At 47.0% G+C, this 22,725-nt stretch overlaps 2 protein-coding genes across 14 annotated transcripts in view; both read left to right on the top strand.

Annotated features, from left to right (window-relative positions):
- Positions 1-22,725, top strand: part of ZNF384 (zinc finger protein 384) — a 40,243-nt gene extending 17,518 nt beyond the window's left edge. For 2 of the 12 annotated variants that reach the window (XM_044296888.1, XM_044296889.1), the window contains exons 2-12: positions 1,599-1,678; positions 2,439-2,506; positions 3,555-3,650; positions 6,073-6,313; positions 8,497-8,803; positions 10,126-10,350; positions 15,381-15,563; positions 16,740-16,922; positions 17,185-17,263; positions 18,353-18,511; positions 20,423-22,725. In XM_044296888.1, the coding sequence (XP_044152823.1) occupies positions 2,444-2,506; positions 3,555-3,650; positions 6,073-6,313; positions 8,497-8,803; positions 10,126-10,350; positions 15,381-15,563; positions 16,740-16,922; positions 17,185-17,263; positions 18,353-18,511; positions 20,423-20,656 (1,770 nt within the window). In that variant the 5' untranslated portion in view covers positions 1,599-1,678; positions 2,439-2,443 and the 3' untranslated portion in view covers positions 20,657-22,725. The remainder of the gene's footprint in view (positions 1-1,598; positions 1,679-2,438; positions 2,507-3,554; positions 3,651-6,072; positions 6,314-8,496; positions 8,804-10,125; positions 10,351-15,380; positions 15,564-16,739; positions 16,923-17,184; positions 17,264-18,352; positions 18,512-20,422) is intronic. The other 10 variants (XM_044296891.1, XM_044296890.1, XM_044296893.1 and 7 more) reach the window with 10 other exon arrangements.
- LOC122940299 (proline-rich protein 36-like) lies at positions 21,302-22,725 on the top strand. Of its 2 annotated transcripts, none has more exons than XM_044296902.1 (2): positions 21,302-21,566; positions 21,675-22,725. In XM_044296902.1, exons 1-2 carry the CDS (start codon positions 21,302-21,304, stop codon positions 22,436-22,438), a joined length of 1,029 nt encoding a protein of 342 aa, XP_044152837.1. In that variant the 3' UTR covers positions 22,439-22,725. The 2 variants fall into 2 exon arrangements, with proteins under 2 accessions (XP_044152837.1, XP_044152836.1); XM_044296901.1 differs by having other exon boundaries at positions 21,302-21,568; positions 21,605-22,725.

The raw sequence follows: 22,725 nt of genomic DNA, 5'->3' as shown, positions 1-22,725 counted from the left end.
ATTACAGATGGTGTCCGTGTGCATTCCGTATTTTACGGAACAGTTGGCCTCTGATAGAACAGTCCTATCCTTGTCTGTAATGCTAACATTAATAGGACCTGTTCTATTTTTTTGTGGAACAGACAAACGGAATGCGCACGGAGTGACATTTTTTTGCCGACCCATTGAAATAAATGGTTCCGCATACGGTCTGCAAAAAAACGGACACTGAAAGAAAATATGTTCGTGTGCATGAGCCCTAATACATAGTGTCCATTCAAATGAATAGAGGAGCCGAGTTTGTTGGCGGCTCAAGGTCCTGAACAGAGAACCGTTTTCCCACGGTTTTTATGCTGTTGGATGGTAAACTAGAACAGTGTTTAGGGGTAGGTTCACACGGAGCGTTGTTGGAGCAGATTTTGAGGCAGATTTCCCTTCAGGATTTTCAGCCAGAGCAAGAAGTGACAATGAGTCTTTCCTTAATATTTCTGATTTCTTTCAAATCCACTTCTGGCTGAAAAATCTGTAGGAAACTGCGAATCAAAACCTCCTCCAAAAACCTCCTCGTGAACCTACCCTTAGGCCCCTTTCACACAGGCGAGTATTCCGCGCAGGTGCAATGCGTGAGGTGAACACATTGCGCCCGCACCTAATCCAGACCCATTTATTTCAATGGGGCTGTGCACATGAGCGGTGATTTTCACGCATCACTTGTGCGTTGCGTGAAAATCGCAGCATGTTCTTCACACACCGCAGGCTCCATAGAAATGAATGGGGTTGCGTGAAAATCGCATCGGCAAGCAAGTGTGGATGCAATGCGCTTTTCACGCACGAATGCTAAGAGACGAGGGATGTACGACCCGGGACCCCATTTACTATTTTCCATTATAACATGGTGATAATGGAAAATAATAGCATTGTTTAATACAGAATGCAAAGTCTAATGTCACTTGAGGGTTAAAAAAATAATAAAAACATTACTCACCTCATCCACTTGATCGCGCAGCCGGGATCCTCTTTGTTCTTCTTGAAGGACCTGCAAAAGGACCTGCGCTGACGTCACTAAGCGCGGACATTAGCTAAGGTCCTTTTGTAGGTCCTTCAAGAAGAACAAAGAAGACTATGCCGGCTGTGCGATCAAGTGGATGAGGTGAGTAATGTTTTTATTATTTTTTTAACCCTTAAGTGACATTAGACTTTTCATTCTGTATTAAAGAATGCTATTATTTTCCCTTAAAACCACGTTATAATGGAAAATAATAAAATCTACAGAACACCAAACCTAAACCCGAACTTCAGTGAAGTCCGGGTTCTGGTCTGGGTACCACATTCAGTTTTTTCTCACGCGCGTGCAAAACGCATTGCACACACGCGGAAAAAAACTGAACAACGGAACGCAGTCGCAGACAAAACTGACTGCAATTGCGTGCCTACTCGAGCGATTTTCCCTGAACGCAGATGCAACGCATCCGGCCCTCACCCGCCAAGCCTTAGACCTGCAAGCATTTACGCTTTTCTGATTGTCTGTTTATTCCCCTGCAGTGATTACAGTCGGTTCACACACGGCTGATACCGTGTATTCTTTTCTACAACTGATTTGATGTATTTTTCTCCCACAGATTCAGACTTTTTTCATGAACTGACCTGGACACTTCTCCCTGAGCTGCTCCGCAGAGGCTGGACACAGGAGTGCGCAGCGGTGAGACACGACGCCTCATTCACTTCTATCCTTTCGGTTTCAGTCCTGGGCCGTTTCTGTGTTCTCCTCATTTGTCATGATATATGTTTCTAGGTTTTTCCTCCCAGTATGGTATAGGGGAGGCGCTGCATACCAGGAGAGGGGAGAGCAGGGGCTGTGCATTTCCACAAAGCCTGGGGGGACCCAGTGACCAAATGAGAGATTCAATACATTATTGCTGTGAGGAAAACAAGCCCCCATGAATCTAACATCTGAGATGGCGGAATGTGTCCAATATATTACATTGGCATGCACAGAAATATGTAATAGGAGTATGGCTACTTCCACACTTGCGTCGTTAATTCCGGTATTGAGATCCGGCAGAGAATCTCCATTCCGGAATCAAACTGATCCGTTTTGACTTTGCACATCTGGATGCATCCGTTGTGTTAGGATGCGGTTGTGTAAAGTCAAAACGGGGAAAAAAAGGGTGACGGATTTTTTTATTTTAGGCTCCTAAAAAACCAGTTCCGTCACCATTGGCTTACATTGTTTTCAGTGCCGGCTCTGTTTTTTTTTTTTTTTTTTTTCCGTTTTTATTTTGCCGTGGTTTAGTGTCCGGTCACAAAACGGAATGCTGCTGAAGCGGAAGAAATCCTGATGCATCCTGAACGGATCTCTTTCCATTCAGCATGCATGAGGACAAAACAGAGAGGTTTTTTTGGAGATCCGCAATTTTGTTAAATGGGGATGTGACGCCGCCTCTTCTCTCTCTTCACAGGAGCCATGGAGGAGTCTCACTTCAACTCCTCCTATTTCTGGCCTGCTGTCCCCACCGTCTCTGGGCAGGTAAGTGACTGCAATACACGTGGGTGAGGGGTGTCTGGCAGAAGTATGTGCTTGTATAATCTACATAAGGCCTCATGCAAACGACCCTTGTTTTGGTCCGCATCCGAGCCGCAGTTTTTGCGTTTTGTCGTTCACTGCCGGACCCCGTTGTTTTTCTGATTTTTTTTATTTTTTTAAAGCAGAGAGTATTGTAGGAAGTTTCGCTGAGAACACGGGTTCATTTTTTCCCAATCCCATTTGGTGCTTCTCTTTAGTGGACGGTGTTTAGTTTTCTCCTATTGCAGAAACGGGGGGGGATGACGGCGGTTTTGTTTGTTTTACTACAGTGGCAAATAAAGACTAGACAAGCCTGGTCTTACTGATGTATTGTGATTCTCCATATTGCCTCCTTTGCTGGCTGGATTCATTTTTCCATCACATTATACACTGCTCGTTTCCATGGTTACGACCATCCTGCAATCCGGCAGCGGTGGTCTTGCTTGCCCACTATAGGAAAAAACATTGGCCTCTGATACCTCCTGATATTACTTTTAAACCTTTGCCCCTCTAAGTAGTGGGTGCATGGAATAGCCTTCCTGCAGAAGTGGTAGCTGCAAATACAGTGAAGGAGTTTAAGCATGCATGGGATAGGCATAAGGCCATCCTTCATATAAGATAGGGCCAGGGGCTATTCATAGTATTCAGTATATTGGGCAGACTAGATGGGCCAAATGGTTCTTATCTGCCGACACAGTCTATGTTTCTATGAGATCGCTCTTTGGCACGCATGCGCAGCAGCTCCCTTACCCGCTACCTTGTATCTGCGCTGCAGCGGTGGCCATAACCCCTGTATACCAGCAGTGTATGATGCAATGGAAAATGAAGGAAGGCAATATGGAGAATCACAATACATTAGTAAGTGCCTTGCAGTAACATTTTTTTACATGATGAATGCCATTTTCTGAAGTGAGACAACCCCTTTGTAGCGGGAGTCTGTTGGACACTTACACGGTAGAGCGTAGTGAGTCTTGTAAGGTTGCGATCATGTCACGTTATTTTCTCTTTCCAGCAGATTGACAACTCCATGTTCCTAAACAAAGTGAAAGAGCAGCTCGTCCAGGAGAAGGGCTGCAATCTTGGCTCACACTACCCCACTCTCCTGACGGTACCCACATCCATGTCCCTACCTGCAGGCATCAGCCTAGATGGGGAGAACACTCCGTGTGCTGTCCGCATCCGTTGCTCCGTTCCGTAGTCCGCAAACAAAAATATAACCTTTCCTATTCTTTTCCGTTTTGCGGACAAGAATAGGCAGTTATATCAATGGCTGTCCGTGCCGTTCCGCAAATTGCCATCCGTGTTTTGCGGACCGCAAAACACACAACGGTCGTGTGCATGAGGCCTAAGGAGAATGATCAGTTATAAAGAGAAATGTCTCATGGGGTTCCTATAACTAACGTATTGGCATAAAAATAACAGCAAAACCACGTGCAGTACTGTGAGTCGCTGCGGTTTTAGACTAAGCGCTGTGTACAGTTGAAACACATTGAAATAAGCGGCCAAAAACAAAATACTGGTAAATCTCAAACCTACGGCGACTCACAGTAATGCCACACATTTTACTGCATTTTTTAAGGTTTCTTTTTTTTTTTTTTTACTGCTTGGTTGCAAAATCCTTTGTTTCAATAAGGAGTAGTGGGAAACAAAATCTTTCTGATATGGTGCCCATACCCTTGTCTGTTCCTCTACATTAAGGGAGTAGATGGAGAGCACGTCCTGTGCCTCTGTCTGTCACCAGCCCAAAGATCAGCGCCCCGGAGCAGAATCAGGACAAGGTGTGCATTAGAGTCTAAGGCCCCTTTCAAACGATCCGGTGTCACCCTCCAGACTCGCGCAGCACTCTGCCTGAACCTCCAGCTCTTACAGGGTCGCATAGCATTATATTAATTTATGATGCTATGTGACCCTTAGGCCCCTTACAGACCAGGGTTTGTCACGCTGCGAGTCGCAGCGCAGCTCCCAGCCTGACCTCACTGCCCTGCCGGGGTCACATCACATTATATTTATTTTATGATGCTATGTAACCCTTACAGTTCTGGAATGTATTGGATAACACTGACCTAATGCTGCCAGTGTTATCCAGACAGTGCAGGAAGTTCAGGCCGGGTGCTGTGCTGCGAGTCTGCAGCGTGACATCCGCTTGTTTTAAAGGGGGCCTAAGGGTAGGTTCACACCTCTGTTAAACGGATTTGACAGAGAACAGTCTACCGGAGTTCACCAGATTCGGCCTAGCTGGATATGGTCATTCACCGCCGGACCCCATTGACTATAATGGGATCCGGATGCTTTCTGGCCTAGGTGCCTGTTTTCATAGTCAGTGGGGTCCAGCAGTGAACAGCAGCGTCAGGCTAGGTCCGATGCGGTGAATTCTGGCAGGCTGTTCCCACCAAGAACTGTCTGCTGGAGTTCACCGGATCTGGCCTAGCCGGATACTGCCGTTCACTGCCGGACCCTATTGTTTTTCAGATTTTTATATTTTTTTTAAGCAAAGAGTGTTGTAGGAAGTTTCTCTAAATGCACGGGTTCATTTTTTCCCAATCAATCCCATTTGGTGCTTCTCTTTAGTGGGGGGTGTTTAGTTTTCTCCTATTGTAGAAACAGGAGAGGGGGGGGCTACTGCTGTAACCAGTTGCCTTACGGCTAGACATAGAATAGTGGGGGGGGGGGGGGGGGGGGTCTCAATATATTTCTCCCAGTTTTTTGTGACAATCAATCAAATCTCGGTAATCCGTGAAATTAATTTTCAGGGGTTTGGCTGGTGTGTTACAGTTCATTGCATTGTGGGGTATAATAAGCTCACGCCTCCTTGTAAGTTTCTTTTGTGACTTGTCTAGTCTTTATTTGCCACTGTAGGAAAACCAACAAAACCGCCGTGGCTGCGATAAGTTGATTATGGAGTCCGCAGGCAGCTCCTGGGGGATGAGTCTACCTGATGAATGAAATTTGCTGACGTGAGACAACCCCTTTAATGGCTTTTATGCTTGTCAGATGGCATCCTCCGGGATCTGCCTGCGGACTCCATAATCAACCTATCGCAGCCACGGCGGTTTTGTTGGTTTTCCTACAGTGTCAAATAAAGACTAGACAAGCCTAGTCTTACTGATGTATTGTGATTCTCCATATTGCCTCCTTTGGCTGGATTCATTTTTCCATCACATTATACACTGCTCGTTTCCACGGTTACGACCATCCTGCAATCCGGCCGCGGTGGTCATGCTTGCCCACTATAGGAAAAAACATTGTCCTCTGGTGACTGGGACCGCGAGATCTACCTTGTATCTGGGCTGCAGCGGTGGCCATAACCCCTCTATACCAGCAGTGTATGATGCGATGGAAAATGAAAGCAGGCAATATGGAGAATCACAATAGATTAGTAAGTGCCTTGCAGTAACTTTTTTTTACATGATGAATGCCATTTGCTGAAGTGAGATGATCCCTTTGTAGCGGGAGTCTGTTGGACACTTACACGGTAGAGCGTAGTGAGTCCCGTAAGGTTGCGCTAATGTCACGTTATTTTTTCTTTCCAGCAGATTGACAACTCCATGTTCCTAAACAAAGTGAAAGAGCAGCTCATCCAGGAGAAGGGCTGCAATCTTGGCTCACACTACCCCACTCTCCTGACGGTACCCACGACCATGTCCCTACCTGCCGGCATCAGCCTAGATGGGGAGAACAAGGTGGAGATTCATGGAATTCCTCACAGTCAGGCATCGGTCACACAGAACATCACCGTCCTGCCCGTGCCCACCACAGGGCTCATGACAGCAAGTGAGTATCTTGGGTCATCTAAAGCCACAGCGCTATTCAGGACAGGCCAGGGCTGACCTCACTGACTTGGTGTCTGCACTGCGTGCTATCCTGGACCTTGAATGCATTGGATTTGCCGTCACCCATTCAGGTAACTTTCAGATTCCTGAAAGCTTTGTGTGAATGGAAATAAGGAAAAAAAAACAAAAAAACTCTGAGGCCCCTTGCAGACGAGCGTGTCCGGATGCGTTTTGCGGGAAAATGCGCGATTTTTCCGCGCGAGTGCAAAACATTGTAATGTGTTTTGCACGCACGCGCGTGAGAAATATCTGCATGTTTGGTACCCAAACCCGAACTTCTTCACAGAAGTTCGGGTTTGGGTTAGGTGTTGTGTAGATTGTATTATTTTCTCTTATAACATGGTTATAAGGGAAAATAATAACATTCTTAATACAGAATGCATAGTACAATGGGGCTGAAGGGGTTAAAAAAAATTATCATTTAACTCGCCTTAATCCACTTGTTCGCGCAGCCAGCTTCTCTTCTGTCTTCTTTGAGGAAAAGGACTTTTGATGACGTCACTGCGCTCATCACATGGTCCATCACACCATCCATAGACCATGGTCCTTTTCCTGTGCACAGCAAAGATGAAGACAGAAGAGAAGCCGGGCTGCGCGAACAAGTGGATTAAAGGGACACTGACAGGCCGAATAAGCATAATTAGCTGTATATATGTATGCACAGGTCTTCTATTGTGTATTAAAAACATATAAGTGTAACCCCTGTCCACCCTATGAAGACTGTAAAATGATGTTTTATAACCTGATAGAATTGCTAGTCTTTCTGCCCAAGGGGCGGCATTTCAGCTTTACTTCTGCCCAGGCAGCCGCCCCCCAAACACCGTTCTGAAGCGCCGCCCAGCTCATCAATATTCACTTTGCTGGGCGGCTTCTGCGCTGCTCAGAAAAGTGTCCCGTGCAGAACGCAGAGGCTGAAGCGGCCTCAAAGAAGCAGAGGGGACGCAGGCGCGATGTGATCCCGGCCAGTGAGGGTACCGGGCGCATGCGCTGAAGCTCAAATGGAGTCCGATGCCCATAGCTTTGTATTGAGCATGTGCCGGATCTCGGAACGTCGGGGACAGCAGAAGCCGCCCAGCGAAGTGAATATTGAGCTGGGCGGCGTTTGGGGGGCGGCTGCCTGGGCAGAAGTAAAGCTGAAACGCCGCCCCTTGGGCAGAAAGACGAGCAATTCTATCAGGTTATAAAACATCATTTTACAGTCTTCATAAGGTGGACAGGGGTTAGACTTATATGTTTTTAATACACAATAGAAGACCTGTGCATACATATATACAGCTAATTATGCTTATTCGGCCTGTCAGTGTCCCTTTAAGGTGAGTTAAATTATTTTTTTTATTTTTTTTAACCCCTCCAGCCCTGTTGTACTATGCATTCTGTATTAAGAATGCTATTATTTTCCCTTATAACCATGTTATAAGGGAAAATAATAATGATCGGGTCTCCATCCCGATCGTCTCCTAGCAACCGTGCGTGAAAATCGCACCGCTTCCGCACTTGCTTGCGGATGCTTGCGATTTTCACGCAGCCCTATTCACTTCTATGGGGCCTGCGTTGCGTGAAAAATGCAGAATATAGAACATGCTGCGATTTTCATGCAGCGCACAAGTGATGCGTGAAAACCAACGCTCATGTGCACAGCCCCATAGAATTGAATGGGTCTGGATTCAGTGCGGGTGCAATGCGTTCACCTCACGCATTGCACCCGCGCGGAAATCTCACCCGTGTGAAAGGGGCCTAAGTCAGTACAAATGAAAGAAAAGTATTTGCAAAGTGACCGCACTTTTAGAGGCAACTGAAATAATGTGAGAGAAGACCTGACAAATTTGTAAATACTTTGTCTTATCTTAGAACTTTGGATCATGCTGTCCCTCTGTTATTCCTCCTAAAAGTCTACAAATAATTTGACATCTAGGCGTTGCGTCGAGGTTTTCTTATTGCAATCAGAAATAGCATCTGCGATGATTAGACATATTGATTTGGTTTTACGGGAAGTGGAATGCAATTTTAGACTAGGATAGATAGAATGCGTTTCTTGGTCGTTCTGCATTAAAAAAAAAAAATAAATAATATCATGTAGTGATTGTTACCGTGTAGTGATTGTTACACATCTCCTCCCTCTTACAGCCGGCCTGGTCATCACATCTCCTTCTGGATCTCTTGTGACCACGCCATCCTCTTCTGGTCAAACTTTTCCCATTTCTGCCCCTTCCACCATGATTGTGTCAACTTTGCCCGGTACCCAGACATTTCAAGTCGTGTCTGAGCTGACCAAGGCGAAAATCTCTGAAATGGGAAATGTAGGCGTCCAAAAATCAGGCCGTGGGAGGAAGAAGAAGAGAATGCCAGAGCCTACCTTACCAGAGCTGCACGACCCCTATGACTTGTCTAATGAAGACGACGAAGAGCATCATAAAGATGGGAAGACCTACCGGTAATAATCCTATTGTGACGAGTGTGCTGCTAGTTTTTTGTGGTGGTTCTCTTAGGAAAGCTCCACTAGGGAAGAAGAACTTCATAAAAGGGGCACTCTATTTGCAACACACTCTCTCAGGCTCTATTACAAAGCATAGTTTTTACTCTGGACTACTCTGTATCAGGGTTTCCCCTGTAGCAAAATCTGGGCCTGTCAGCAGCATCGCCGAACGTCTGAGTTCCAATAGCTTAACCTCTGGGGAGAAGCTCGCTGTCCACAGAAGAGTGTTGTCCTAGCCAGACAACCCCTTAAAGTGGTTTCCAGGATTTTGATATTGATGACCTGTTCTCAGGATAGGCCAGCAATATCAGATCAGTGGGGTGGTGGCCCAGCTCCCTGCACCCCCACCGATCAGCCTTGTGAATAGCCAACGGCCTGACAAGCAGCTATTGAAAATCCTATAGACTGCAGTAGTATCCTGTTATAGTCTATGGTACAAGTGGTAAGAAGATTACATGTACAAGTCCCCTAGAGAGAATAAAAATTACATTAAAAAAGTTTTTTTTACAAAAATTAAAATCGCCCCCTTTCCCAATTTTACATATAAAAATAGGCAATAGAAAAAATAAGTATCGGTGTTCTCACCGCATCCAAAAATGTCAGATCTATTAAAATATAATTTTTTTTTTCTAGTGTCACAAAAAAAATAAAAGCACGATTTGCCATTTTTTTTTCACCACGAATTGGATAAAAAGTTGTGTGTGCTGCAGAATGGTACCAGTAAAAACAAGCCCCAAACAGCTCTGTAGATGGAAATCTAAAAAGTTACCGGCTTCTAAATATGGCAATGCAAGGAAAAAGTTTTAAAAAAAATTCAGAGATTTTTATTTTTAAGTAGCTAAACATTATTAAATCTATATAAATTTGCTATCACCGAAATTGTATTGACCCCCACTTCTAGGGCTAGCTCCACATGTCGGGTGTAGGGATGAGTGAACTTTACAGGTTCGGGCAGTGGAGGAATCCCGTTGTGGATGCCGTTATAACGGAATATAACAGAATTCTATGACGGAGTGCAAAGCAGAGTCCTCTAAGAGGCATTCCGTTCTGATCTGTCATAATAGATGATGGCCAAGAATAACAGAACCTGTAAAGTTTGGGTTTGCTCATCCTTAATCAGGTCCTTAAGAGGTTAATACAGCAAGTCCCCTGATCTTTCCATGAATCAGGCCGATGATGGCTTTTCCTATGGATCCTCATTGTCACGTGCACATCTCTCCATCTTGCATCTCACTTAAATCTAGTCACCAGAGCTGACAGTCACCCGTTGTCTCTTCCAGATGCCGGATGTGCTCGATCACCTTCTTCTCAAAGTCCGAGATGCAGATTCACTCCAAATCTCACACAGAGGCCAAGCCCCACAAGTGCCCTCATTGCTCGAAAACCTTTGCCAACAGTTCCTACCTGGCTCAGCATGTGCGCATCCATTCAGGGGCCAAGCCCTATACCTGCAATTACTGTCAGAAAGCCTTCCGCCAGCTGTCTCACCTCCAGCAGCACACACGGTAAGAGGAGCCCTGACAAACCGAAGGCTTTTGATGGAAGCTAGAAAGTAAATGTAGGTTGGGAATGTGTGAGCTGGGTGTCACCGTATGTGCTCTGTGCATATGGCGGTCTTTGGTCCTAGGCTGTCACTGACATAATCATTTGACATGATGTACGTTAGGATCCCTCAGCACGCAGAATAGGCTTGTGCTCTCTGGCAGCAGTGTTAGCGATATGTACTAGATATGTGACGTGAATGTGCTCTGAGTCTAGGACATCCAGTCAGTCTGTGTTACACTTATGCCATTGGTAGCAGGGAGCGTTTCCATTCGGACATCGTGTCACATGTCTCTTACCTTCTCCATGTACACAGCACTTACACACGGTGTCATGTATCCTTGTACACGGCGCAGACACATTTTCATTAGTTTTGAGCGAACTTGTGTTTTCATTTTCGGCGTACAAGGTTTGGGCTCTCTAAGAATTCCGTTACGGATTCCGCTACCACGGACCATAACTTATGGAATTCTTGGATAACCCGAACCCAAACCTTGTATGCCGAAATTGAAAACACAGGTTCACTCAGCACTAATTGTCATCTCTCTATTATTGAACCCATGTTCATCAACTATCATGTCAAACCTCTTTAAGTATCATCTAAGTGGCGCTGAGATGTTTTGTGCTACCGCTGTCACATTTCTCTCCCTGCATCTGCTTTTGCCTCACTGCTCCCTATAGTTACCTCCTTCCACTGCTGCTTCCCCTATAGTTGCCGCCTTCCACTGCTGCCTCCCCTATAGTTGCCGCCTTCCACTGCTGCCTCCCCTATAGTTGCCGCCTTCCACTGCTGCTTCCCCTATAGTTGCCGCCTTCCACTGCTGCCTCCCCTAAAGTTGCCGCCTTCCACTGCTGCTTCCCCTATAGTTGCCTCCTTCCACTGCTGCCTCCCCTATAGTTGCCTCCTTCCACTGCTGCCTCCCCTATAGTTGCCTCCTTCCACTGCTGCCTCCCCTATAGTTGCCTCCTTCCACTGCTGCCTCCCCTATAGTTGCCTCCTTCCACTGCTGCCTCCCCTATAGTTGCCTCCTTCCACTGCTGCCTCCCCTATAGTTGCCTCCTTCCACTGCTGCCTCCCCTATAGTTGCCTCCTTCCACTGCTGCCTCCCCTATAGTTGCCTCCTTCCACTGCTGCCTCCCCTATAGTTGCCTCCTTCCACTGCTGCTTCCCCTATAGTTGCCTCCTTCCACTGCTGCCTCCCCTATAGTTGCCTCCTTCCATCGTCTGTCTCTTCTGTCCATTGCGATTCCTCATTGCCTCCTGAAGTGTCCTGTTTTCTCCGTCTGTGTCTTTACTTCCCTGAACCCTCCGTCCGCTATATTGTGACCTAATTGCTCAGCGTCCCCCCCCGCTCTATCTGTAGGATTTTACTTAGTGTTTTCTCCCTTCACTGCGCCTAGTTCCCAATCTCCTCCAGTTCCAACCACCTGTTATATCAGCTGGCCTCTTGTTCCTAAAGTACCTTTAGGGCACTTTCACACGAGCGTGACGGATTGGCTCCGGATGCGTTCAGTGAAACTCTCACCATTTTGAAAGCAAGTTCAGTCAATTTTGTCTGCGATTGCGTTCAGTTTTTTCCACGTGGTTTTGATGCGTTTTTCACGCGTGTGATAAAAAACTGAAGGTTTACGAACAACATCTCTTAGCAACCATCAGTGAAAAACGCATCGCACCCGCACTTGCTTCCGGATGCCATGCGTTTTTCACTGAAGCCCCATTCACTTCTATGGGGCCAGGGCTGCATGAAAAATAGAATATAGAACATAGACTGGTATGCTTTAGTGTACACTTACTATATGGAATAGCATGGTGTACTTTTTCCCCTAAGGGTGATGGATTCCACTGTGTGCCTCAGGCTCCCCTTGTCTGCCGCGGCCTTTCTCCCTTATGGTGTCCCGGCTCCCCATTACCAATGTGTCCTGCTTTGCTTGTGCCCCTTTCTTTGTATTTGCTGTCCCTATCCTACCCTACAGCACCTGGTACGTCTCTCTCCTACCCCATGTGTCTTGTCCCATCTGTTATGCAATGTTCTCCTCGTCCTTGTCATGGACATTGCTTCTGTCATCATCCTTCCTCTACATTTTGCACAACTCATCTGTTCCACGGCAGACGTTTCCATCACTAAAATCCTGTGGACGCTTTCCTCCCACATGTTCTCGTCTCTTCTATCTCTGCTATATACAGGTAGCATGTCTCTTTTTCCCACTAACAGCTGCTTATTGGTCCCCAGCGCAGATGCAGCACATGGCAGGCGCACAGGTCTCCAGCCCCCCCGTAGTGAGCGCACCATTCTGGAATCGCAGCCTCCACACCTCAGCATGTGCATCGCAGGTTTAGATTCACTATTGCTCTCGTACAGTTCACATTTCCAGCTGAATTACACGCAGGGACTTGGAGTGAACCTCCATTTTCTGTAAATCTCTTATGTTGTTTTTGGAATGATTCCGACTACAAGGGGATCCTGAGGAAGTCAGATCCCCGCTGCAGCAGAGTACATCCACCATTAAAGGGGTTATCAGAGACTAAAAAATGTCCCCCATATGCCCGGGCCCCCCTCACTGGTTTTACTTAACTCGCTCCCTGCGCCGCTTCGGGTCCCCACACCGCCACTGCTGCTTCTTCCCGTCCCATGATGAAAACATGCCAATGGCAGGTGGTGATGGGGATGAGCCTCCCTAGCATCGCGCCTCATCCGCGCAGGGGGACAAGCAGCAGCGGTGGTGCAGGGAGTTGGAGCCAGGTTAATAGATTCATTGTGAGGGGCCAAGGTATATAGGGGACATTTTGTAGTCTCGGGTAACCCCTTTAAACATAGTCCGTGTACATTGCCATTACCATAATATTATAGTTAAAGGACCACAAAATGTAGGCACTGTAATATACCTAGTGCAGGGCTCGAGGGGGCCAAACATGATACAGGGGATTCAAAGACAAACCCAGCGTGAGAATGTGTCAGGCAGCTCCCCCTTCTTAGTCCCTGTGAGGGAGATGAAATTAGCTCAAGAAGTTTTATAAAAATATATAAAATAACCATTATTTCCATATTAAATCCCTCACCAGTCCAGCACCATTGCCTTGGCGGTGCCCACTGGTCTATGGTTATTTTCCTGCAGAGGCGCTGTACGTACATATGCATGACTGCTGCAGCCAATCTCTGGCCTCAGTAGTTTTGTGCCATAAATGCAAGCAGTGTTTGGCTGCAGCGGTCACATGGATGTACTAAACTAAAAGCCAGTGAGGTCCACCAAAGCATCGGTGCTTGGACAGTGAGGGATTGAACAGGGGATTAATGGTTTTTATTTATTTAATTATTTTTTTTTACATTTTTTGAAGCTGTTTACCCTTGATGTTTTCTACTGACACCCCAAGCATGGGCAGACCCATGGCAGTAATCGTACCTACCTGCTCCCTGACACTGGGTTTCTTACTCCATCTCTGCCCTGACGGCTCTGCAGTTCCTTTGTCTCCCTGTGTCAACAAACAGTTTGACGTAGGTGACATGACACATGGGTGACTTGTAGGGACGAGCGAACATGTGTTTTTAAGATCAGAGTACAACGTTCAGGTTATCTAAGAATTCCGTTATGGAATCCGCTACCACAGACCATAACTTATAGTCCGTGGTAGCGGAATCCATAACGGAATTCTTAGATAACCCGAACCTTGTACACTGAACTTGAAAACACAAGTTGGCTCATCCCTACAAGTCACCCATAGGTAGGGCTCCCTCGCCATATTATACTCTGATTATACCTTTAGGTCCCAGGATTGCTGGATGGTTCAGACGCCTGGAGATGGAAGGGGCTGCGAGGGAATAAGGCTAGGTATACACGACGATATTTGTCGCACCAATGTTGCGCAACAATTTTTATAATGATAGTCTATGGTGTCACACTGCGACTGCGACACGACAGTCGCAAAAAAACCATTCAAGATGGATTTTACGGCGACTGTCGCAGAATGTCGCAGTGCGAAACCATAGACTAAATCATAAAAATTGTTGTGCGGCATTAATGCACATATTGCAGTGTAGTTGTGCCCTATGTCAACATGTAGACCTAGCCTAAGAGCCGGCGTTAGGTGCACAGAGAGGCTCGTGTCGGCCCTGTGTGCGCTTTACAGCTCATTTTCTGCAGCAGTCCTGCCAGATAAACGTATGATTGTAGCATGCAGAGGGAGCTCTCTTTAGGCTGCCTGCACATGTTGAAGATTATGTGCATTTTTTCCGTGTGGATTTTCATGTGGAAAAACTGCAGCGTACTACAGTACCAGCAATGTGAATGAGATTAGAAAAAAATCTTATGTTCACTTTGCTTCTTTTTTTTTTTTTTTCTTCTGTGCAGAATTTGAAATCTGCAGCTCGGCAATTGTTTGATTGTTTGTGCGATTCCGCACCTTCTGTAGAGTGTTTTTTCCCATAGACTTCAATGGGGTTGTTAATAAACTAAAAATCTGCAACAAAAACCACACAGAATCCGCAATAAATAGAGTAGATTTGTGTGAGGCTATGGTGTGGATCTCAGGAGGATTTTCGCTTACAAATGTGTACCATGTGTAGGGGCCCTTAGACTCTCGGACAACCCATTTAATGCTGCCACAGTCACTTCCCCATGCAGCATGCATCAAATGCAGGTCATCAGTAGGATTAAGTGCGGTGCCACTACATCCTTCTGCATATCGAGTAGAGCCATTGTGAAACTACAACTCCCTGCTTGACCCTAACAGTCTGGGAGTTGTAGTTGTAGCTGTTAGGTGTACACAGTAGCTGAGACTTAATCCCCTCCTCATTAGAGTCATAGTAAGGATTGCTCAGAAAGCACATCTTGGTGTACGTGGCAGTCAGGTCGGCCACGAGCAGTGACAACTTATGGTTGACAATAGCATAGGGACTAGACAGAGACCGGAACCTACCCCATGCTCTTGTATACAACACCTGCCTCGCCACATTAATTTTCACTGCTTCCAGACCCAACCTTTGTGTTGTTCTGGCAGGATCCACACGAAGGTGCATAGTGCTGTCTCCAAGCCCCACAAGTGCCCGTACTGCTCCAAATCCTTCGCCAACCGCTCCTACTTGACTCAGCATGTGCGCATCCACTCGGGGGCCAAGCCTTACAGCTGCCGCTACTGTCTGAAGGCCTTCCGCCAGCTCTCTCACCTCCAGCAGCATACACGGTAAGGGGGCAGGAGGAGAGAGCTGGGGGAGCCCCGACACCAGCATGTTACCCCTCCCACCTAACAATGTTTACACCATGTACATCTCTACATGCACACATCCTATTCCCGGGCCCACATCTTCTAGAGGTTAAATTAAAGGACTCAAAGTTATGATCTTCACCTCTTCTCGGCACAGCTAAACTGTCTGCTTCCATATTGGTCTAGGATTTTAACAGGGACTGTTTTATCCTTAGGGTAGGCCATCAATATTAGATCGCCGAGGGTCTGACTCTTGGCACCTCCCATGATAAGCTATTTGAAGGGGTTATGATGCTCCAGTGAGTGCTGCATCCTCTTCATTTTTACATTGCTCCGTACACATGATGGCCGCTGTCCTGGGTGTTGCAGCGTTCCTGTTCACCGTAGCCACACAGCCCCTTCAAACAGCTGCTTTGCGGGGGTGTCAAGAGTCTGAACACCACCCAACTGATATTCATGGCCTATCCTAAGGACAGGTCATCAGTAATAAACCCCTAGCCCTTTAATGACCTGTCCTTAGGATGGGGCATCAGTATTTGATTGGAGGGGGTCTGACCACCAGACCAGCACCAATTATATATTGTATACATCTGTGGCCATGCCCGATATTGCAGCTCCGCTTTAATTATCATACAGTAGGAAGTTCTGTGACTTTTTAGAATACTTTGCACATAGTTTCTTAATTTTCTTATCTTTTCTTGCAGAAAGTGAATCTTGCAGAGACCCAATACTTCTCACAGCTGATAGTTTGCTACAGTTGTACTTCATCAGTTCTTGGACCCGCACAGATACATTGCATCAAACTGTCAATACAGAAACATTTGGAAACATTTGTAGCAAACCCTCAGCTTTGAGAAGTATTAGGTCTGTACCTGTTTGTCAGTGAAAAACAATGTATATTAAAAAGCTGCAGAACTTCGTTGACACCTTATCAGTCTCACGTATGTAACCTCTTAGCATGTGTGTACGTTTTCACACACCCCCTTGGTTTGTAGACACAGATTAGCCTCTTCTCTCCCTCCATACATACTGTACATCATTGATTTGTTCCCCCGACCTTGCGCTGAGAATTGGCAGATTTGCAAACCCTCTGCAAGTTCTCTTCCATTTTTTTCTTTAATGGTCCCTGTCCCAACCATTGTGTTGTTCTGGCAGAATCCACACGAAGGTGCATATTGCGGTGTCCAAGCCTCACAAGTGCCCGCACTGCTCCAAAACCTTCGCCAACAGCTCCTACCTGGCCCAGCACGTGCGCATCCACTCGGGGGCCAAGCCCTACAACTGCCGCTACTGTCAGAAGGCCTTCCGCCAGCTCTCTCACCTCCAGCAGCATACACGGTAAGAAGGCAGGAGGAGAGAGCTGGGGGAGCCCCGACACCAGCATGTACCCTCCTTTCCCCCCACCAACCGCATGCACACGTGTCTGAATGGAAACCGGGACAGGGGAGGGATTACATCCGGTCTGTTCATTTCACCCCCTCCCCCCATTAACATTCCCTCCCCTCCCCGCTCCCCCCCTTGCGCTGCCTTCCCGCGCCTAACCCTAATGCTAGTCTGGCTTGTTGATGTAATTCTTCTTATTTTTTATCTCTGTTTGCAGGATTCACACAGGCGACAGGCCCTATAAATGCGTACATCCTGGATGTGACAAGGCTTTCACCCAGCTGTCAAATCTGCAGGTAAGAGCTCTTACCCCACCATGAATGACACACTGACACCTTGTAAGCTGCTGGATATTAAAGTTTTCTGTCTTTCATTGGAGGCTGTGATGCCAAGCTTGGTGCTGCCGTCTCCTGCGTAGGCCTATACTTCTGTGGTATCCAGGTGGACATGTGCCAGTTACCAAGCCACTGACCCCATGCACATAGTATATCAGACTATTGCAGACTGGGCAGCAGATGAATCGACTTCCACATACTGAGTCTCCACAATGCAGATTGTTTTTCCATCTGCATCGGAAACTGTCTTGAATGTAGATTTTGCTGTGGATTTCACCCTATAAATGAAGTCATGCCTCAATTTTTCACTGACGGAATATGCACTATTGTTGCAGCATTTGAACTCAGGGACAGCTTGGGGACATAGAGGTTCGCAACACACCGTGCGGCAGTGGGGTCTGGGGTTCAGGCGCAGTTAGGACAGCATTTGCCTGGACTTTGCATGTTCTTCTCTTTGATATTTCCATAAATGTACTTGCAGCACAGGAGGAGACATGACTGTAGATTTTAGTAGCTAGTGGTCAGACACTGAAGGAAAGTCCACATCTGCAGTTTGTTTTTTGTTTTTTAGTTTTTTGCTGTTTTATAGAAACGCATTTGCTTGTTTGTCTTGTTTTGTCAGAAATTGCAGCAGAGAGAGTTGGGTGGCTGTGTATGCGGGACATGATTAGGGCAGGATCTGAACTAGAATGTTTAGGCTGGTTCCACACTGCCGCCGGCATGGCTCTCCAGCAGGCTGTGCTGTAAAAGAATGCTGAGAAGTGGCCAGACACCAACCGCTGCGTGCTGCGCTATCTGTCCAGCCAATTCTCAGCATATTTGCTGGGTTTTGGCCGGACCCTATTATAGTTGGGGGGTCCTACCACTCAGTCAATCAGTGATATGGAGACTAGCCACGTATTTGTGGCCACTACTGCACCAGGGACTGGGACCTTGCAGCCTCTTTCTCATCTTTTTATAGCAGATCTGTAAAGCTGATGGTTTTTAGCCCTCGGCTTTTGTGTTTTTGCCGCCTTGATGACTTCACTGTTTCTTGTGTTTCTCTTTAAGTCTCACAGGAGGCAGCACAACAAAGATAAACCTTTCAAGTGCCACAACTGTCACAGAGCGTACACCGACTCGTCCTCCCTAGAGGTCCACCTGTCTACTCACACCGTCAAGCATGCTAAAGTGTATACCTGTTCCATCTGTAGTCGAGCGTATACTTCGGTGGGTGTTAATATAACTGTATATGTCTGCGTTCGTTTATCTACCCCTCAGTATTTCGGCCTATTTCATCAGTTCTTGTGCTTCAGCCCTTTGCATGCTTTTGTTTCTCTGATTCCAGCTCTTGGTACTGGAGGACTGCGCATCATAAACGGTGAACTGCAAGGATACCCATTAACAACTGGGTTACTCTGCTTTCCCTTCAGTCTTAGGGGAGGGTGTGAAGGGTTGTAATGCTCTTCGTATTTGACGAGAGCTCATACGGAAACTGGGAAGTTTTCCATGAATTGCGGGTGCTGATGGGTGTCCAAATGGTTGAGAACGCAGGGCGAGGATGCCCATCATGACTGGCGTACCTTTCCAGCTGATTGCATGGGTGTCCGTGCGATCAGGGATGGGGGCAACATCTTTAATACACAGGCCTGCTCTAATGTTTAAACCTGCAGCAATCAATGCTGATTACAGTATAGAAAGCTACAGACTGAGTCCCCGTGATGCGGTCGAGGCTCACACCTAGTATATCCACCGGGGCTGTCTGACCATATTTCTCCTTAGTCTACCCTAACCACTGCCTGCGTAGTCTTAGCACACAGAATATTGTACTGCCATATAGGTGCTTGTCAGCACATTACAGTTAAAAGTAAGAATGTCATGATGGGGATAAAAAAAAAAGTAATATTAATAAGTAATCGAAAAAACAAATGCACATTTTATATCGTAAATGAGCTTTAATAAATGTCAAGCCAAGACATAACATAATATACACAACCTGGACAATAAACAGATGGCGTCATTAATAATGATGTGTGTATGCTATATGGCGCTGTGCTTGATGAGCAGAGAGAAGGCAGCGGCGCTCGCAGGAACACCACTGCCCATTCAAACAGTAAAAAAAATTCAAAAAATCTTTGAAAACCCTTTTAACTGGGAAAAGAACAGAACACTTACCTGGTGCCCTCCTTTTCATCTTTTTAGTTGCAGATCCGCTAATTCTCGGGCACCTGCCCTGCCTTTCAGACTGTGCATCGGTAGCCCAAGACACTGCTTGCCCATCCCTTCTCGTGTATTGGCCAGCACTGTTCACATGAGCAGTGCTGACCAATCCAAGAGCAGCAGGAAGTGTCTTGGACTACCAAATGTGCAATATGCATTAGGCGGTGTGAGCACTAGAGCAGCCATCTTGGATGGCAGTAGAGAAGACAGGGACTTAGCGGATCTGTAGATGAAAAGGACGGCACCAGGTACGCGTTCCGTTTGTTGCTCAGTTAATGTGATTTTTTTTAAATATATATATTTTTTCTTGATCCGGAGGGTCGCTTTAAACACTAATGTGTATTTCCCAAAAATAATTTACAAACCTACAATACATGGACACATCCAGCCTCTTATAATCCCCTGTTAGGACTGCCGGAATGCAAAAAGGAAAAATGAAACCTTTTTACTGGTTCTAGGGGCTAAAGGTGGTCTGAACCTCATGGGGGTTAAATATGTTGACCCGAGATTAAATATTCATTTAGTCTATTAGATCAGGAAAGACATGTTTTCCATTTGCAGTTGTGACTGTTACTGCTATTGCCCCCCTTGGTGTTTGTGATCTTTACATTTTCCATCAGAACACCCACCTCATGTGTGCGCCCTTCTCATGGACTGGCAGAAATCAAACCATTGCCCGTGTACAAGAGGATCCATGGGGTGGTACTGAGCTTGTGTGACCACCAGCACATTAGGGGGGCATTCTGACAGAGAATCAAAAGAACAGAGGGGCACATCCTATCTACATAGGAGAAGTACCTAGTACTTGACATGCCCTTTCAGATCCTCCAGGAGTGCCGGACGCCTTTGTAAATACAGCCTTATTATCACTACACTTATGTATATTCATTTTATTCTCGCGTTTCCTTCCTTCCTCTCCAGGAAACATATCTGATGAAGCACATGAGAAAACACAACGCTCCAGACAATTCGCAGCCGCCCTCGACACAAGTCCTATCCTCACAAGCGCATTTCACCCCCGTGTCCCAGGCCCCCACGTCCGACGGACCCCAGTGCTCCTTTGACATGAATCCCTTCAAGACGGATCATCACAAGGACTTATGTTTGACCGTCTCCACCAGCGCCATCCAAGTGGAACATTTAGCCAGCTCCTAGTTATACAAAAAATTGGACAGGCGGGAGGGGAATGAACGGTCCCTGACCAGACATGTGGGGGTGGATTTAAAGGTCTGGACCAGTTCTTGTTGGGTGGGGGAAAAGTGAAAGAAAAAAGTCCCGTCGTGGGTTGGAACTTTGGAGAGAATGGACTCCATAATCAGCCTCAGTATAATGGAGGTTTTCAAGCTATGAATTTGTTGAAGCCCTGGACATGGGCTGGGATCAGGCGGAGGTCCTGACGTCAACACTTTTGCTGCTTGCTCATAGTATACGTTAACAGCACATGGAGAAATGCAGTGCCCGAGCAGTGTTAAATACAGTGCACTGCATCCCATTAATGACTATATACAGGTCACTGGCCCGGAGGATGCCATGCACCGCTAGTGTTTTGAAAGGACTGCAGTTTATATCCAGCAATACTGCCCGCACAGGACAGATTGGGGGAAGTGTGGTTTAAGATTTTTGGACTTTATTTTATACCCTAATACATAAAATGGGGAGGGGGGAGGGGGGGCAGCTCTCTGTATTATATATTATTTTATCCATATCTTGTTCCTGCTCTTCCTCAGCTGACATCTTCCCTGGAAGTACACTGCGTAGGATTAAGACTGACATTGCCGGTCTCGGGAGGGGAGGTGGCGGATGAGTTCTGCATTAGAGGATCTATTAGCTAGTTCTGCTCACCTGCCAGGGACCTGTGTCCTGGTTCATACTATGTATAAATATATACAGAACAAAGTGTGTATATCTATCCACTGCTTATTTCCTGCGCAGCTTGTCATTATTTTTTTTTATACATTCTTATACATGATGGCGTATGGGGAGCTTCCAGTTTTAGGTCCCAGCTCTCAAGCCAGGTCTTCTCTCTTCTCTGTATCTTCAGATGCGGTGTTATTTTTCAGAGATTACCCTGCTCTCTGTCCTGTCCTCCTGCCTACTCGCCACCCTGCTCTCTGTCCTGTCTTCCTGCCTACTCGCCACCCTGCTCTCTGTCCTGTCCTCCTGCCTACTCGCCACCCTGCTCTCTGTCCTGTCCTCCTGCCTACTCGCCACCCTGCTCTCTGTCCTGCCTACTCGCCACCCTGCTCTCTGTCCTGCCTACTCGCCACCCTGCTCTCTGTCCTGCCTACTCGCCACCCTGCTCTCTGTCCTGCCTACTCGCCACCCTGCTCTCTGTCCTGCCTACTCGCCACCCTGCTCTCTGTCCTGCCTACTCGCCACCCTGCTCTCTGTCCTGCCTACTCGCCACCCTGCTCTCTGTCCTGCCTACTCGCCACTCTGCTCTCTGTCCTGTCCTCCTGCCTACTCGCCACTCTGCTCTCTGTCCTGTCCTCCTGCCTACTTGCCACCCTGCTCTCTGTCCTGTCCTCCTGCCTACTTGCCACCCTGCTCTCTGTCCTGTCCTCCTGCCTACTCGCCACCCTGCTCTCTGTCCTGTCCTCCTGCCTACTCGCCACCCTGCTCTCTGTCCTGCCTACTCGCCACCCTGCTCTCTGTCCTGCCTACTCGCCACCCTGCTCTCTGTCCTGCCTACTCGCCACCCTGCTCTCTGTCCTGCCTACTCGCCACCCTGCTCTCTGTCCTGCCTACTCGCCACCCTGCTCGCTGTCCTGCCTACTCGCCACCCTGCTCGCTGTCCTGTTCTTACCTTCTCACCACCCTGGTCCTGACACCTCTTTAACCTGGTCTTTCTTTGCTCCTGGTCCCGATCTTATCCCCCCCCCCCCCCCCCCTTCCTCTGTCATTAAACTTTCAAGACCTTGCCGAACGTGTTCCTAGCACTGTTTTCCTCCTCTTTTCTAATGGATAACTTTACCCATCTTCTCGCACCTGTCCTGTTATTACCAGTATCACTATAACTTGCTTTGTTCCAAGTCACCTTGTTGGATCCATTATCATTTACGGAAAAAAAAAAAATCAGCCTTGGGAAGAGGCCAAACACGCCCCGTGCATTCAGCTGTTGTGATGTGGGAGGCTGCAGTTGTTGTCAGACTCTACTGGTGTCCTCTCCTGTCCCCATATTAGTATATTGTGTAGAAATAAACCTCCATCTACATTGTGTTTTA

The sequence above is a fragment of the Bufo gargarizans genome, chromosome 6 (assembly GCF_014858855.1).
Source record: "Bufo gargarizans isolate SCDJY-AF-19 chromosome 6, ASM1485885v1, whole genome shotgun sequence".
Taxonomy (NCBI): domain Eukaryota; kingdom Metazoa; phylum Chordata; class Amphibia; order Anura; family Bufonidae; genus Bufo; species Bufo gargarizans.
The sequence above is the reverse complement of the archived record's forward strand: the minus strand, read 5'-3'. Positions and strand labels throughout refer to the sequence as shown.

Bases quoted from the DNA above. Each gene is read 5' to 3' on its own strand.
- LOC122940299 (XM_044296901.1), top strand. From the start codon at position 21,302: ATGAGTTCTGCATTAGAGGATCTATTAGCTAGTTCTGCTCACCTGCCA. The intron at 21,569-21,604 runs CCTGCTCTCTGT...CCTACTCGCCAC, and splicing joins TGTTATTTTTCAGAGATTAC to CCTGCTCTCTGTCCTGTCTT.